This window comes from Antechinus flavipes, chromosome X (genome assembly GCF_016432865.1).
Source record: "Antechinus flavipes isolate AdamAnt ecotype Samford, QLD, Australia chromosome X, AdamAnt_v2, whole genome shotgun sequence".
Classification (NCBI taxonomy): domain Eukaryota; kingdom Metazoa; phylum Chordata; class Mammalia; order Dasyuromorphia; family Dasyuridae; genus Antechinus; species Antechinus flavipes.
The window spans coordinates 19716362-19734914 of record NC_067404.1 but is presented as its reverse complement, the minus strand read 5'-3'; the positions used below and the strand labels follow the sequence as shown (position 1 = coordinate 19734914).

The following is an 18553-nucleotide window of genomic DNA, read 5'->3' as shown; positions in this document are numbered from 1 at the left end:
CAAGGTCTTTGGGTCTTTTCCCCCTCAACTCTAGAACTTTTATTCATACAGGAGGCAACCTCTGAGTCTCCATGTTTACCTGGAGGGTCCTCAGTAACTACTCTCTACTTGTCCAGAGGCTGGAAAGGTAACCCATTTGATTCCCATTCAACACTGGCAGGTCATCTTCTCATGGATCTGGGACTTTGAGAGCATTTAATCCCATTCAAATCAATAAGTATTCATTAAGCACCAACCGTGTGCCAGGCAGTATAGTAGACATTCAATTTACAGGGACAATTTACAGGGAAGCTTACCCTCTCAAGATGCAAAAGCACAATCCACACATGCACGCCTATTCTGTGAGACTTCTTCTCCATAATCTATTAACCTACCCCAAAGGATCATAAAATATCTTAACTAAAAGATTCCTTAGAGATAATTTAGTTCAACTATCTCACTTCACAGTGGTAAGAGCCAAGGTAGTCCAGGAGAAGGTGGACCTTGTTCAAGATCACACGGCAAGCTAGCAGAAGAACCAAGACTAGATCCCAAGGCTTCTGTTTCCCAAGAAGGGCTCCTTCCATTTACCATATTACACAACTCCTGGCCTTTCTGGGAACAAACACAGGCCTCCACTCTATCTCCCACTGTAAGCAATCCTGTGTTCTCAGTCACCCAGGGCCCTACTACCAGTTCTCTGAGCACTGGGGAGGTCAGAACTCAGGAGACCTGCTCCAACTCACTGAGGTTACATATTTCTCTTGACATGACTCTTTTAGGGAGCTTGGTGATTCCTGGGAATGGATCTCTGTGCTGTGACAAACCAAATATAGAATCTTAAGCAGACCCTGACCTAATTTTGCTTGAATAAGAGACAAAACATTCTTTATCAAACATCTCCAAGACTAGCTGTCTAAAGGACTCTGACCCAGTCCACTGAGTTATAGTGACAGTGACTGAGGTTATTAAGGATAAAAGACCAAAAAAGCGCTAGTTCTCTAAGGAAAAGGAAAAACCTTTTCCCCTTGGTTCAGTGCCTTCTTTTCAGAATTGTTTTGTTCTTCACAACTTCCTTAATTGTGGATCAAATACAAACCACATTTGTTTGTTGTCATTGTTAGCTCACATAGATAACATAATAGGCTGCAAATCAATTTCACATCCATTATCTCATTTGATCCCCTCAATAAGCATGTTAGATGAGTGAAGCTGGTAATACTCCTGTTTTACAGATGGGGAAGTAAAGGCTCAGAGAGGGTTTATGACTTGCCCTCAGGGTGCCAGATCCAAGACTAGAGACAGGTCAAGCAATTTCACAGGAAGAGCTGAGTTCAAACCCTAATTTCAATGTTTATTAGCTGAGTGAACCCAGCCAGGCAAGTTCACTTAACCGTTCTCAGATTCTTCATGTAAAAAATGGAAATAATAATAGTACCTGCTTTGCAAGGCAGTTGTATTCACCAAATGGTGAATATTATGGCCAGTGTTCAGCAAATGCTAAAGCAATATAAAATATGTAAGTATATAGAAAATAAATCTAAATACATATAAGTTAAACACAAGGTAGAGAGGGAGAAGAGAAGACGCTAGCAGTCGTGCAGAGACATTAACCATAGGGCCAGTAGCGAGATGCACACCCCACCACTTCCAACTAAGCACAGTGAAAAATGTAAAGGAGTCACAAATCAACACAACTGACCCTCTATGTAACTCTTCCAGATCTCGCCTGCATGATCACTCCACATGCCTACATATTATACAGTGAATAGCACCAAAGATTGACAAATGTGACATTTGTATACCATTGCCATTTTGTAACATATATAAATACTCCCTACCTTCTCCAATGCAAGGACAGATGAAAGCTGATATAGGAACCTAACTGTGTTCCTGCACCAGTTCCTAACACAAAGCTTAAGATTCTCTTTTCTGGACAGTTTGGAATTGTAACCCAAGAGTGGGAATAGAAGAAACTTGTGGACATAGGATCCAGGGAAGGCCCTTAACAATAGTTGCTCTAAAAACTGCCTGAGTCAAGGAACTGGAAACTGAGTGGATGCCCATCAGTTGGAGAATGGCTGAATAAATTAAGGTATATGAATGTTTTGTTATATTATTGTTCTATAAGACATGATGAGAAGGATGATTTCAAAGAGACCTGCAGAGACTCACATGAACTGAAGTGAGTTAGAACCAAGAGAGCATTATACACAACAATAGCAAGCTTACGTGGTGATCAAGTCTGATGGACATGGCTCTTTTCAACTGTGAGGTGATTCAGGCCAATTCCAATGGATGTGTGATAGAGAAAGCCATCTACATCCAGAGAGGGGACTGTGGAGACTGAGCATGGATGACAACATAGTATTTTCACTTTTGTTGTGGTTGTTTGCTTGCTTGCTTTTTTCTCTTATTTTTTCCCTTTTTGATCGGATTTTTCTTATGCAGCATGATAAATGTGGAGATATGTATGGAAGAATTGCACATGTTTAACATATATTGGATTACTTGCTTTCTAGGGGAGTGGGGAAGGAGGGAGGGAGGGAGGGAAGGAAAAATTTTGGAACACAAGGTTTTGCAAGGGTCAGTATTGAAAATTATCTATGCCTAGTTTTTGAAAATAAAAAGCTTTAATTAAAAATAATAACTAAAAAAAGAAAAAGAAAATAAAAACTGTCCGAGGGCTTCAACTCTTTTTTGGCTTTGGCGATCCGGGACCATTTGCCCACCTCTACTTTGTTAGGGAAGGACTCTTGGATTTAGAGGGCTCTTGCTACCATCTTGCCAGGCTCCCTCATTTTGTCAATGATTAAAGCTACCATATCCTTGAGACAGACTTAAAAACTTACCAAGAATTCTGTACCACTTAGGAATTTAAAGACAGGGGCTTTGGCTTCATCCTCATTAAGGGGAAGGAGTCCTGGCTGTAGGAAACGTGACAAAGAGAGAGGAAGAATGTATTAGACTTTATTTCTAGAAGCCTTGGTTTCTAGGGAGATGAAAGTTCTTTATACACAGTCCATTTCTCCTAGAGCCTTGGGAGTAGGTCAGGAGTAAGTCAATATAGAATTGCCATTCCTACTCACGGCAGGCAAATGAGATACATGAAGAAAGCCAATGTTTTGTCTTGTGCCCAACATCATGAATCAGTGACAGATCTCAAACCTCATGTTCCTGCATCCACAGCTATAGCTAAGATCAGACTGTTGATAGAAAGGTATAAATGGCCAAAGCCTGGCTACTATAGAAACTGCATTGAGAGTGTGACTGGAGAGGAGAGAGGATATATTAGTTCCACTTGGACCAATAGCTTCAACAGAAATTGCTGGAAGCTTTGAAAGTGTGCAACATGAAAAACCAGCTCTGGTTAATTATTTGAAACTTTAAGGGAAGACAAGAACTATTTGAGTTTACGACACTCCAAAAGTGGATAGCTAAGTTTCTGGGGAAAAAAGTCTGTAGACAGGAGAGGTTGAGTTCCAGGTTCCCATAAACAATCTATGAAGACTTGTTCTGAACTTTGTGAATTATCATAATCAAACTAAGCTAAGGGTTAAAGGTTATTTTTAAATTAATGAGCTTGGTTTATCATTAGATACATAATTGGGTGTTCTAGATAGCTTTTCTGGATGGAACTTCGGGGTTTGTTGAGTCCAGTCCCCTCGTTTTATGAATAAGGAAGCTAAGGCCCAGGAGAGGAATACAACTTTGCCCACACAGAGCTAGAATTCAAACTCAGGCTCTCTGTCAGATGAGTATTCAGTGTTCTCTGCATTCAGGAAATTGAGATTTGAGTAACAAGCAAAGCTAAGAAGAATACCCTACTGGACTATACCTCCAGCCCTCTTTTCTCCTTCTCCCTTCCAGTCTTCCCTCTTCTAGTATAACCTCAGGATTCAGCCCAAAGGCTATTCAGGAGTTCTCTGGGGTTGCCTACACTGCCTTCCCTGAGCTAGCTGATAATGAATATGGTGATTTTTTTAAGGGTAAGGGGATAACTAGTCTTTTTTTTTTAAATCAACTAAAGCCAAGACAGAATCCCCAAATTGGAACAAGAATTTCCATTTATTTTAATCAGACCAAAATGAAGTTCTCCAACAAGAAAGTGTCAGACTAAAGCATTTCATTGGACAGAGACTCTCTTGACTTGTTTCTATTTAATAGAGTATAAAGAGGGTTACTTTGACTTCATCTGGAAAGCTCATGGCTAAGCAGTGCCTCTTGGGTCACAGCAAAAATGTCATTGACTTGCTAGCTTCAAAACAGAGTAACAGCATCATGAAATCTTGGTATCAGAAAGAATCTCAGTGGCCTAGAACGGGCTGAATTAAATAGCCCTTCAACCCCCATCACCCCCAAGAAGTCATCCAGCCTCTGCCTAAACCCCTCCCGTTATGGGGAACCAACTAGCTCCAAATGAAGCCCATTATACTCTGGAATAGTTCTCAGTTGTTGAGAATGTTTCCCTATATGGAATCTCTATCTTCTTTTCTGCACCTTTCACCCTTTGCTCATAGTTATACCTTCTGAAGCCAGGCTGAAGAGAGTTAATCCCTCTTTCACCTCAAAACAGCTATTATCCCCTCCCTCAAATTCTCTCTTTCTGTGGATTAAACTTTCCCATGGCACCATCCTGTTCATCCTCCTCTGGATTTCAATGGGTATCTGATTTATATTTATAAAAATATTCAACCAGCAAGTATTAACTAAGTATGTCTCGTGTGATGTGAATATACATTTGACTAGAGCTCTCACAATCTGTAGTATTTTTCTCAACCTCCATCACCCAGTTCCATGGAACTTTCCCAGGACTCAAAGTACGAACAAAGACAAGTCTTCCTCTAGTCCGTGATTGTACCTTCATGCTCCACCTTTAATCAGTGGACTCTATATATAACATTCCCCTCTGAAATAAAGAGCATCGGGTAGAGTTAAAGATGTAGATGATCAAGGCCACTGGAATGAGTGATACTAGATTTAGAATTGGTTGGGTTCAAACCCAGACTTTGCCACTTACTATTTCTGTAACCACCAGCCAAGCTCTTCCCCTCTCTGAGCCTCAGTTTTCCCCTTGGTAAAATGGGAAAGTTGGACTATCTCAGAGTCTCTTCAACTTTTTGTATGCTGAACCCTTCTAGAAGCCTGGTAAAGCCTATGGATACCTTTTCAGAATTGTTTTTAAATGCACAAAATAAAACATATAGGATTAAAAAGGAAACCAAAAGATAGTAAAAATAAATAAAGAATTTTCCCCATCCAAGTTTAAGGACCTTATTAAATATCCATGCATCTTAGGGGGATGAGAGTCCATTGATTTCAAAGTAAGAATCCCCTGACCAATAGACAGATGATCTTTGAGCTTCTTTCCAGCACTAAACCATATGATTCCATTCAGTAGAAATCCTGGAGCTATGCAGAGGCCTAGGATATGCTTTTCTAATTGAAAATATCATCATGTGTAAACTCCTTCTACTAATGTAGCTCAACAACTCCTCTGTAACTTAATATTTTGGAGAAATACCTGGGGAACTGAGATTTTAATTCACATAATGAAGATTGAAAAGTCAGTATGTGTCAGAGACAGGACTAAAACTCTAGTTTTCCTGACTCCACTGCTGTGCCCCCTATCCACTATTCCATATTGCCTCTCCAGCTTATTTTATTATATGGTAATTGGTGTGCCCAAATACATTCTGATGTTCCTGTTCATCTGAACTCCAATTTGTGCTGCCTATTTTTTCATCTGATTCAGAAATCAGAGTAGACCCATATGCTGAAGTCCAAAATAGAGACCACTTCCATTATGAAAAATGCTTGCAATCCCTGAGAACAGGAGTACCGGCTTAAGTTGCCAGAACTTAGGCAGTATAGTCAAGAAAGCCATAGATAGCTTAAGAAAACAGCCCCAAGATGGTGAGGTAAAGACAAGAACTTGCCTGAGCTTTCCCAAATTTCCCTCCAAACAACTTTAAAATAAAGCCTCAAATAATTCTGGAGCAGCAGAACCAACAAAAGGACAAGGTGAAACAGTTCTCTAGCCTAAGACAACTTGTGAGGTCAGCAAGGAAGGTCTGTCTCACCATGATAAGGATGGAGCAGAGTCCAAGCCAGGCCACACTGGAAAAACCACTCCAAAGGACTATAAAACCATGTATGTCTTTTGACTCAGCAATACCAATACTAGGTTTATATCCCTAAGAGTTCAAAAAACAAAAAAAAAAGGACATATGTATAGAAACTCTTCTTGAGCTGGTAAAGAATTGGAAATCAAGTGGATGCTCTTCGACTAGGGAATGGCTGAAAAGACGGAGCATATTATTGTGAAATAATACTAATATTCTATAAGAATTAACAAGTGGGATGCTTTCAGAGAAACCTAAAGGAACTTACATGCATGGATGCAAAGTGAAGTAAGTGAGAAGAACCAGGAGAACAGTATACAATGTAACAGCGATATTGTACGATGTTCAGCTTGGTATGTTTTTTGGGTCTGTGTTTTCTTGCATGATGTGACTGATATGAACATTTTTCTCATGACTTCACATCTATGTATAACCTATATCAAATATCTTGTCAGCTCAAGGAGAGGTAGGGGAAGAGGGAAAGAATTTGGAACTCAGAATTTTAAAAAATGTTAAAAATTGTTTTTACATGTAATTAGAAAAAGCAAAATATTTAAATAAAGCATCAGTCTGCAATTGAAAAGAAAGAAAACATAACTCCTTTTTCTCTGATAAACCAGGTGAGCGACTGTCAGCTCTATCATCTGGTGTGGATTACATCCATGCACCTTCTTCTTGAAATGAAATGTGCGTGACCCATAATAGTCTTATCTTATATTAATCAGCCCTGTTCCCCCACCTCTGCTGCAGCTCTTCTTTGTAAGACAGGGGTCTGAAAAATATATCATGCTGAAAGAATGGTGACAGGCTGCCACTGTCAGCCAGATCCTTCCAGTCTGATCCATTCCTTTCCCTACTTAGCTGGATGAATTCTAGCCACTTAGGCATCATTTAGTACAACAGAGAATTTCCTCTCTGGCTTGCCAGATTTTCATTCTCCTTGTTGCCAGTCACAATGGGACTCAATTATTGTTTTTCAAATCTCATGTGTGAGATGTTCTCCTTATCACAGCCTCCCTTGGGTCAGTGGGGCTGTAATAAAAAGAGCATGGGGCTGCGAGGCAGAAGAGACTTACCTTCTGCTATAAAGTTTTTCTGTAAGCCTAAGCAAGTAGCTTTCGCTGTCTGGGCCACAATTTCCCCATCCATAAAATGAGAAAACTGTTGTCGCTCTCCAAGGTACCTGCCTAGTGTAGCATTCCATAGATTTGTGTTTATATAACATGGAGTCCAGATTGAAGAAACAGGGAAAAGCTGACTGAGAAATAGGGTTTGTTTGTTTTTATAATGGAGGGAGTACTGGAGAATAAAATAGGAGATGACAGAAGGAGTGACAGGAAGGTTTAGAAAAATCTATCGGATGTGGATTCAGGCAATGAGGTTTTATGTGGTAAAGAAACCAATTCTGCCCATAGAGAAGTGGGACAAAGCCCAAAGAAGCACTGAATGGCTGGAAGTCCACCATCTAGTGATTTGCTGGCTTCTATTTCTTGAGGCAGGCATGTTTCATAAAAAGCCTCTTTCCCCCAAGGGGGGGTAATAGTATCCCACCCCCAACAAGGCACTGATGGTTGAAATTTTAGGCAAGGTTAATTCTAATTCAATAATCCAACAAACTGCAGCATATACAAAGATAAAAATACAATAGTCCTTACTCTCAAGGAGTTTACATTCTACTGGTGGGAAACATGTACACAGAAAAATCTATACAAAATCTCAGAGACACGTTCTGACTCTGGATCTGTGCCTCAAACCTTGGCTCTGTTAGCTCTGTTAGTGGTTCTACTCATTCCCACCCTTCCTTCTGTACTCCTCCCCTAATTAACACACAATATTCCACTCTGATATCCTTAGGCCTCTTGTTCCTTTTCATTCTCTGTCCTGGACTAATGAAGACATCTCAATTCTATTTTAATTTAATTCAATACATTTATTAAGTGTCTATTATGTACAAAGACAAAAAAAGGACATAGTCTCCATTCAACAAAGAGCTCACTTTCTTTGGAAGAAGGGATATAACATGAACTAAATATAATCCAAAGTAGAAGGGAGGAAAGCATGATGAGGGCAAAGGTGAGACTGAGACTAAGTTCTCAAGGAATATTTGAGAAGGGAAAGGACATTTTTAGACAACTGTGCTGGGTACCAGGTCTATAAAGACAAAACCAACAGTCCCCCTCCTTAAGGGTCTCCAATTCTATTGGGGAAGAGGGTCGATACAATATGTAACGCCATGATTTAGTAGGATCTTGAAAGGAGGTGGCATATGGTACAAAGGATCAGGAGATAATTAAAGTCAACACCAGGTCACCCTGGAGCCTGGTATTCGGATTTCAGGGTACACTGAAGGCTGTGTCAATTGAGAAAAGAGGTATTCATATACCACAAGAGAAAGATGAGCTGTGTAGCTCGCAGAATGAGAGCACTTCCTTATACAGTCATCCTGTAGCATGGAAAACATCTGGAGAAACTTTTGAGAAAAAAGTTCATCCCAGCCTGCCATGATGGTGGCTAGAGTGAGGATAAACTATTGTCCTTCACATAGAATATCATCAAGCACCATCCCAACCTCTGTCTTCATGTAGCCGAGGATCCCCCTCCTTCCCACCTGCTCTATCAGTCTACTGTGGCTTCAGGCAGCCCAGAATAGCGGGGCTCCCCCAGATCTCAGTAGGCCCAAATGTATCTCTCATTCTCCTTCCTAATTTCTTCTCACTGCTGTCCTTATTCCCATGCCCCCTTTTTTGTTCCTCCTAGTCATCACCCCACCTGAGTTTTCTATCAGTGCCATCCCTGGCCTCCCAATTTCTACTTTCTTCAGCCATCCTTCCTTCTCTAATGAATCCCTGTATGTACTCCCCTTCCCTCAAATTGAAGAACTAGGAGTCTTTCACAAGAAAATGGCAGAAGAATGAATGAGGATATTAAACTGGCCAGTTGAATCCCCAAATTCACTGGAACGTGGGACCCAGAGAATCCCATGTCATTACAGCTGGAAAAGGCCTTGGAAGTCAGCTAATCTAGGTCCTTCAATGGATAAAGGAGGAACCTGAGGTCAAGAGGAGAGAAAGAACTAACTACAGTGATCTGCACTGCAATCAATAGACTGTAAGCATTTTGTTCCTAGGGAAGCCAAGGAAGTCAAACTCCATAGGTGGTTTTGCCCCCAAATAGTAACAACAGGGTTTTCCAAGGAACCCCTCTGTATTCTGCTGCTAATGTCTACATGTGACGTACCCAGAGTTGGATAGGGCAGAGCAGCAAAAGTCCCTCTTTAACTAACTTTTATCAGGAAAAACACAGAAGCTTATTTCCCCCTTCCACAGACAGCCTTTCAGACTCAGGCACCATCTCAGCCCTGATATGGTAGATGCCACGTGTAGCTCTTAGAGGAAAATTAATTTTACTCTAATACAGAGAAGGCTCAGATTTTCAAGCAGCAGTCCCTTGATTAGTAATAACAAGGAAGATGTTCCCTAAAATTGAAACACCATCCCTTTTCATTCTCCTCCTTCCCCTTCAAGGACCTGCAGAAACTGTCTAGTGAAATCCAATCCTCTCAGTCACAGATTTAAAAACATCTTCCATTTCTGTAGGGTTTTAATCAGAGACCATTTTGATTTATTTTCTATCCCAAATGCTTAGCACAATGCTTGGCACATACTGCATGCTTAATAATATACCTTTTCACTCATTTATTCATAAGAATTTTGGCTCAACTCAACCAGGGGAGAGAATATAGACCAGCTTTTAGTTTCTCCATTTCATGAGAAGAGAGTCTAAGGCTCAGAGAGCAGGGACTTCTAAGGGTCCCCCATTTAGCAAATAGCAGAGGCAGAATTAGAACCCAGGCATTCTGACACTAGGTCCAGCCCTTTCTTCTATGTCAGGCCACCTCAAAGGATAGATAACAGTCCTTTCCCCTTCCCCTTTTCCCCTCCTCCTTCCCTCTGTATATTAAGCCACATTGAAAGTTGAGGTGGGGGGTAGGTACACACAGTAAATGTATTTTTAATCATTAAAAAAGAAAGCAAGAATGCTCAGTTCTATGGAACAACACAGAAAGAGATCATGGTGACTCCAAGTTTCAAATTCTTTGTATACCATGCAATTTTCTAGGAAGTTTTGAGTTAAAATATGTTCCATCCAGACATTCTGGTAAAGAGACAAATAATAACCAGTCTAAATTCCAGGGTCATTTTGGCCCTTATTGCTTCTCCATCCATTTAGCTGGTGATTCAGCGGCCAATTATAATAATTGGGAGGGGGTGGCAGAGTTGTGAAAACAACCTGCCATCAGCTCCCCTGAATCTTAGGCAGGAAACAGACATAATGTCAAAATTCTGGGTCCTAGAGAAGCTCCACAAAGATGGGCAATGAGCCCCTAGATGTGATATGTGGTTGTTTCCTCCATCAAAATCCTCTTCCTGCAAACTAGATGAGATGCTCAAAGGGAACCTTAGAAACAGAGGTAATAAGGTGTCTGAGCTGGAGGGGTACCCAAAGATTCTCGACTTCAACTCCTTCATATTCAAATTTCAGACGAAATTGACATCCACATCCTCTTTCCTACTGGGGAACATTTGCCTGTCTTTACCACTGTAGCACCTGTCTGGATCTCCATTTTTCAAAGACCACTCTCAGTGTCTTAGAAATCACACAGTGATTCTTTCCAGTTCCCAAAATTTAGTTCATGAGGGCCTACTGACTTGCACTTCTGGTGGGGAGCAAGGTGAATCAATGTTATTCGAGCCTTCCCCAATCAGAAAATTATTCTCCTTCGTGAAAACAAATAACCTCCCCCCAAAAAGCCAAATTAAGTTGAGTAGTTCTGCCTTTTCTTAAGAGACAAAGGCCAAGTGCAAATTTTGGTTCCACCTAAGAAAAACACTTTCTAATAATGAGGGCTATCTGAAAAGAGAATGGGTTTCCTTGGGAGGCAGTAGGTTCCTCTTCATTGGAGGTCTTTGGGGAGAGGGATAGTGTAGACTGGATTCATGCTTGGGTACAAGTTGGATAGTTATTTTTAGCGTGTACTTGATGACCTGAGCAGGTGACTGTGTCAATGAAGGGCTTTTCCAATTTGGAGATGCTGTGAATCTGTGAGAAAAAAGAGAAGGGGAAGGCAGGAGAAGCTGGGGTCCTGAAATGCATCATATTAGCAAAGGAAGATGGTGGAAATAGAGAGAATTGAATAATGCCCTAAAGAGTCCCTAAGGCTTGTATTCAGTCCTCCATTGAGGGAGGAGGAGAGGGAAGCCATATTATATATTTTAGTTCTCCACCCAGAGTGGTTAATATATATAAGAATCTTAGTCCTTAAATTTTCAGCTATATAGCGAAGCGCAGATTTCCAGGATGACTTGGTCCCTGAGGCATCCAGACAGCCCTAACGTGACTACTACAACAGGCAAAAATATGCAATCAAACCTCATTTCCCCAAAATACCCCCAGGATTGGGGGGGGAGGGAGTAGACAGGGGTTGGAGATCTAACTAATTGAATTTTCTGCCCAGCTGTAGGTGAATCTGAAATCCCTTTTGCTTTCACCCTTTTAAAATGTATTAGTCATGTTCTGGTCTCAGTAAACACAGGCTAGTCTAGTGAACATGGCTGACCTTTTAAAAGAATTATTATTATTCCCCTCTTAGAGGAGGGAGGCGGAATGATCAACTTTCCAATCATAAAACCGAAGAGGCCAGGACCCCAGCAGAAGGTTGGGGTGAATATGCTCTGACTATCCTGACCTAATGTGCGCACGCACACACACACAGACACACACACACACACACACACACACACACACACACACACACACATTCATTGGTCATTGGTCTCTTTTTTTGGTAATAAAATCTTCAATATGAGCTTGATCTAGTATCATTTGCTCCTTTCTCCTAAAGTGAGGTACTTGAACATGTTTTTAAAATCTAATTGTGGGTTCTGCTAAATAGAGGTTTTACTCTATAGTCCCCCAAAAAAGCAGAAAAGAGAAAATCCCTTTCTATGGAGAGAGATGCTAGGAGCAAGGAGTATCCTTCACTTGGCTGCCCCTCCCACCTCTCTAGCAGTTAGAGGCTGCTCACTTAGAATCTGCGGCAAAAATTGGGCAGGGCTGTAGTGGCCCCTGCCTAGCACCACCACACACACATACACACACTATCTGCAGCTTGTAGCATTCCAGTCTCTTTGTACAGCGCCCCCTGGTGACCAATCGAGTAAGCAGCCGGATGCACAGAAGCCACTAAGGCACCAATGTCTGGTGGAATGAGTGAGATTTCACCCTAAGAGAAAACCCTGGCATGGGAGTCAGGAGACCCAGTCATGAGTTCCAGCTCCGCCACTGACAAACCGTGGAACCTCCCAAGAGTCACTCAACGCCGGGCCTCGGTTACCTTCTCCGTAAAAGGGGAGAGGCTAGACTTGGTCACCTACAAGTTATCTTTCAGCTCTGACATGTCATTTCCAGCCCACTGTGTGAGTCTGGGGCTAACAGGGGGGAGAAGAGAACAAGACAACAAGGGGACAGGAGGCCTCTTAAATCCTTACCAATGAAGCTTCTGTGGGTGATGAGCAAGCATGAATATCTGTCTCCATGTCAGCTATGCTTCACTGGTTGGCAGATTGGTCCTAGGGTTCCCAGAGGCTGGAGCTGAACCCCGGCTTTAGTCTTTCCCTGAAGTTTGGAGGGGTCCTTGGATGGACAGCAGGTTGCTTTCTGCTAAGAGGTTTCCATCTTGGTTTCTGCTGGTCAAACTGCCCTCCCAGTGGCTGGCCCAACTTCCTAGCACTTGACTGGTCATAAGTTTACACTTGTGGCTGCCATCACTCAAAGAACTGAAGGCCCCTACCAGTCATGCCCTCGGTCAACAGCTCAGTTTCCAGTTCTGGCAGGAGGCAGACTGCTGCACACTGCTGCACACTGCCTTCCCCCGTGCCAGGAGAGCCTTTGGGGAGTGGGGCGGGGTCCCTCAGAATCTTCTAGAGGCAGACTGGGGCTGAGAGCTCTGAAAAGGGCATCCCGAAGCTGGGAGTACACTAGGCTGGCTTTTCGGGCTGAGGCTCCAACTTCTTTTCCTGGCTTCCCAAATGGCACCCCAAGAACCTCAAATGCTCCAAAATTTCCCAATCAAATCTCCCCTCCTTCCCAAACCCCTTCTGAGCTCTAGCACTGCTTAATGGTGTCAGTTATGACGTGAGGATCCCAATTGCCCATATATATATATATTTGTTGATAATCTACAAACTCCTCTCTCCATCTCCTTCGTCTACACCCCCCCCCACTTTGCAACGAGCAGAAAAACTCCCCAGAAGCCGCAGCAACAAGAGAAAAGCAATTTTGTCTTTTGTAGCCATTCTTTCTGCAGCCCTGGTTTTGTCCCTCATCTGGGAGGGAGCGAGAAGGGGATGGGGGGTCGCTGGCCTGGGGTGCGAGCTCCCCCTTTTCCGAGCACCCTTTCCCCCCCTCGCCCTGGCGCAGCTGCAAGGGCCGCAGTAACAGCAGAGGCGCCATCCTAGCACCCCGACTTGCAAAGCCAGACCCCAAAGGGAGGGGGGAGAGGCGAGACAAAGAGGAGGGGAAGGGGGGGCTGAAAATCTGGAAGCAAACTGTGTCGCCAGCTAACTCACCCTGCTCCTCCTCCTGCTCCCCCTTCCATCTCCACCCGCCTCCCTCCCACCCTCTCTGCTTTTTAGTCCCCTCCCCTCGCTCTGTGCATCGTCGTCTCAGAAGGTGGGCAGCCCCAGCCACACTGCATCTGCAGAGCCCGGGTAGCAAAATTGCAGGCAAGAGGCAGAGAGCTCTTAGAGCGGAGGGCGCAGGCAGGCGAGCGGGAGCAGAGACCAGAAGGCTAGGAAGCAGACTGGGAGGCAGGGGTAACGGAAGGCAGGGGGACAGGGCAGGGCTTCCAACCCTTTTCCCTGTCCCTCGGTATATCCGAAACCCTTTCCCCGAGCCCGTGCTGAGCCCCTCGGGAGAGGCTGCTCTTCTGCTTTTCCTCCTCCTCCTCCTCCTTTTCCTCTTCCTCCTCCTCCTCCTTCTCCTCCTCCTCCTCTTCTCCCCGGGTATTTCTCCCTTCGCCTCCAACCCAAAGCGCCGCTAAACCTAGTGCTCCTTCCCAGACAGACAGAGCTAGTGAGAGCGAGGGCTCCGTCCCCTTTCGGGTCCTCCCCGCTCCGGGGGAGGGTTCTCCCCGCCTAACCCTACGTCCCTTCCCCCTCTCCTCGCCCACTCAGTGGCAAGCTAGGGATCTCCCGCTCGAGACAGCCCCGAAGAGCTCTCCTCGCCGCGGCGGCGTCCGAGGTCCTCGTGTCTGTACGGTTCGGGCGGCACGATGTTGGCGCACAGGTGGATCGGAATCCTGGCTACGCTGGCGCTGCTTTGTCTAGCCGGCCGCGCGCAAAGGTAAGGTGGCCCACAGGGCCGGGAGTGGGACCCTGGGGCGGGGAGGGGAGGGCAAGGGGCGCGGACCGGGGAAATAAGGTCCCGCCAGCCAGCAGGCCCCCAAACCCCGTGTTGGGTCCTAGGAGGGCGGGGGAGAGAGGAAAAGGGGCCAGAGAGCGGAATAGCCGCGACATTCAGTTCCACAAAAAACGGGGTCTCGAGGATTAGCGTTATACCATAAACACGCTCGTTACCCCAAAAAGCACCCCCCCGAGCGTTTGCAGCATCTCTGCAGCCCCTGCGCAAAAGCGCAGAGACCCCCCCCAACACACACACTCACACACACACGGGTGGCGCCCACAGACGCAGAAAGGGAGGGAGGACTGGGGTGTGCCCACTAGCCCGAGGGAGGGGGAGGAGGAGGGATAGGGGAGGGGGGAGTGTAAATTCAACCATTTGAACCTGTTACTGCAGTGCCCGAAAATATGCGCAAACGCACACAGCGCGCGCACACTCGGGCGAGCCTTTGACCCACCCACATTTGCCCGTGCGCATACACTAGACCATATAGCTGCAGACACAGGTGCGTGTCTAAAGACACCCCTCGTCTCCCGAAATCGATCCTGGATAATTAGTACTGTCCAAGAGCCCAAGCTGTGCCTGAAAAGGGTCTTTAGCCCCAGCACGAATGAACAGGTGGTGGCTACCAGACAGGGGCAGATTGCACGTGTGTGGCTGAGCGTGGAGGCGGATTCTCGGCAAATTGCCGCTTAATAAACACAAGATAGAACAGTTTCCCTGGGCAGAGTTAAGCCGCAGCACAGATCCTGGTGTGATGGGGGGGGGGGGGGGCGGTGAGTGTGGGGGGAGTAGTCAGCGCTTTCACGGCACCGACTTCTTGGCACCTTGACAACCTGGGCTCTGACGAATGGTCTTGGCGTTTCTCGAGGGGCGGGGCTCTGGGCGCATCCGCGCTCCTTATAGACTGCCCCCCCCCCACCTCACCGCACCAAAATCATGAGCACAGCTTCCCGAATGCAGGCTTTCCTTGTGCAAGGCTGCGGGTTCTGAAGGTGCAAAGGGAGCTATCCATAGTAAGGCTTTAGAAAGGAGATCCCGAATTCTGCCAACATAGGCAGGAGGACTATCCAAGTGCAAAGGTGATCTATGCATACATGTGCATATATGTACATACCAGGACCAATAACTATGGGCTGATCAAATAGATATACACCATTGAAATGAGGAATCTTGGAAATAGCCCCGGGGTCCCCTTATTCATTTATGAACAATTAATGTCGACTGTGGGAGTACTCCAAAGTTCATTTTTCTGCATGACAACGTTGAATAATTGATCAAATCCAGCCGTAAGTATATACCTAAAGGTAATGAAAATAAAATAAAATAAAATAAAATAACAGTGCACAGAGCCGGGAACAGGCAGAGCCTCTGTCTGCAACCTCACACACCTAGAATGCACATACAGGCAAGTGAAATCAAATTAATTTTCCTGATCAACAAATGAAGCCAAGATGCCCAGGGAAGATTCAATTGTCACTTACATAAAAGAAGATATATCCTGAGCTTTGAGCATTATTCTGCAAGAAACTCTAACCCTAACCCTAACTACATGAATGCCCAGACACACACACACATACAGACATAGTGTCAATCAATATCTCTCTCTCTTTCACACAACACACACACACACACACACACACACACACACACACTTCCCCTAGATCCAGCCATACAATGTCAATCCCTCACATACATCACACATACCTCTAAATCCAAACATACACTTTGTATCAATCTCTCATACACACACACACACACACACACACACACACACATCCAGACATGCAAACAGTGAGTGTCAAGATCCCCAGTTGCTACTTTCTACCACACTGGCTTTAATTTTCAAACATAAATGCTTCTATTCCCTCCCAAAAAGAAAGCAGTACGCCCAAAGATCCTGAGACAGTGGGATGTGGTGTGGTTGAATAAATACATTCACCAAGACAGGATCCTCTCAGCTGTGGACTTGTCATTAGACATTTATCAACACACAGTTGTCACAGATTCATACAACAATATAGGTGTGCACAATGGCAACCAGGACATATGGATCTGCCATCAAAATCCTCAACCCTATTCCGATGTCAAGGCTGGCAATGGGAACATAGCATTGCAGCTTTAGAGGACCCAGCTTGGGAAAAGAAATTTATTTTGAAAGATGTGGCTCAGGGGTTGGAAGACTGTTTTCCAGCTTGGAGGGGAGGGGGAAAACTAGGATCTAGGGTGTGAGGACCAAAGTTCCTGGGAAAAGAGCAGCTGTATTTTTTTGTAAGGCAAAAAAGGATGCAATAATCACTCCTGGGATTGGGGGTGGGGGGATTCGCTTTTCTCTCCACTATCTTTAGTACTCCAGCTCCTGTTTTGTTCCCCTGTGTTTAATTAGCTGCCCGGTAGCCCATTCTCGGCCCTCAAAAGATCTTAAGGACTCAGAAATCCAAGGCAATGGGAAGTTCACACATAAGCGCGCACACTAGCGCAAAGACAAGTGCGCGCGCGCACACACACTCCATCCCAGTCTCTGGACTACAAATAGGACTAGCTGGGATGGCTCTGCTAATAAGGGAGAATGGCTAATTATTATCCAGGCAATTATCACAGCCAAAGTTGATGAGGGGAGGGGGTGGCCACAAGATGCTAGAGACATTAGTGAAGACAGTTCTCTCAAGAATTCTGAGGAAAAGAAACCATAAAAGGAAATAAATCTATATGAGCGGAGCAGAACGAGGGGAGGGGAAGGGGGGAAAGGGGAAGTTGAGATGGGGTAAACAGAGAAAAGCAAAAACAGATGGGAGGAAATGATCAAAACTAGCCCCATGAACGGTGTCCCAATGTCTGCCTGGAGAGAAGAGAAGTGGCTACGGAGCGGGAGAAGCAAGGTGCGCCCGGGGGGGCACCCACCACGGAAACTGCTCGAAGAGTTAACCACACACGCAGACGTGGACATATGCTCTCGCATATATAAAGCCGGTTGTGTTTCTCCGGAGCTTAATAAAAATTGGGATGGGGGGGAGGGGAGGGAGAAAACACAAGAAGACGATGCTTGGGCAGATGACACTGAAACCCTAGGCTAGAGCGGAACTTCGGGAGATCACCCAGGCTCCTTTCTGGTTCCCTAGTGCGTAGTGTCGCAAAAGATCCCCCCCTACCGTCCTCCTCCCCCCCTTCAAAAGGCTGGGTTGGGCTAAGCGGGAATGGGGAGGGGAGGGGAGAGGATGACGTAAGAAGTGGAGGAGCGAGGACGGACGAAGGAGGAACCCACGGCTGTTTGGCGCCACTACATGGGGAAGGGGGGGGTGAGGAAGAGTGAGCGGGAGGGCGGAGCAGGTGGGAGTGGCCCTCACTCTGGATAGGCAGGTGGGGGGGGAGACGTGCAGCACCCTTTAGATAGGAGAAAGCTCCCTCGGGGTTTTGCCCCTAACATTAACTTCTTTTTTCAGCGAAACTTCTGCGAACATGACTCAGGTCAAAGAGATCGTGGACCGCCTGCTGAAGGGCTACGATGTCCGTCTCCGACCTGATTTTGGAGGTAAGTCATACCTTACCTGCAGAAGCCCGGGGTGCTTTGTGGTCAAGGAAGCCGAGAGGAGATAGAAGCCAGTCCACAGTTGGTTCCTGCCGATTTCCCAGCCTGTGGACTCCCCATTTTCCTTTACTTCAAATTGGTTTTTTTTTTTTTTTTTTTTGCATTTGCCTCCCATCCCACTCTCTTCACGAAGACCCTCCCCCGCCCCGCACACAATGAATCTGGCCAGGGCCCCAGGTCTCTGCAAAAGTAGCGGCATGGGGGGTGGCACTTAGAGCTTCTGGAAACCCCGTGGGCCCAAATTTGGGCTGTCTGTGTGGCTCCAGCTTCAGCTCTGACTTCCCTACCACATATAACACATAAAGTAGGACATAGATGTCTGACACCAACCTCAGCATGCTCTTTTCCCCTCTTTTTCCTTCTCTACTTCTGTTATGGCAGAGAGGAAGCCTGAAGCTACCCT

At 45.1% G+C, this 18553-nt stretch overlaps 1 protein-coding gene across 1 annotated transcript in view; it reads left to right on the top strand.

Annotated features, from left to right (window-relative positions):
• Positions 1 to 13894: 13894 nt before the first annotated feature.
• GABRQ (gamma-aminobutyric acid type A receptor subunit theta) overlaps positions 13895 to 18553 on the top strand; it is an 83118-nt gene continuing 78459 nt past the window's right edge. Inside the window, exons 1-2 of the mRNA XM_051969339.1 lie at positions 13895 to 14507; positions 18005 to 18093. Coding sequence (XP_051825299.1) covers positions 14437 to 14507; positions 18005 to 18093 — 160 coding nt within the window. The 5' untranslated portion in view covers positions 13895 to 14436. The remainder of the gene's footprint in view (positions 14508 to 18004; positions 18094 to 18553) is intronic.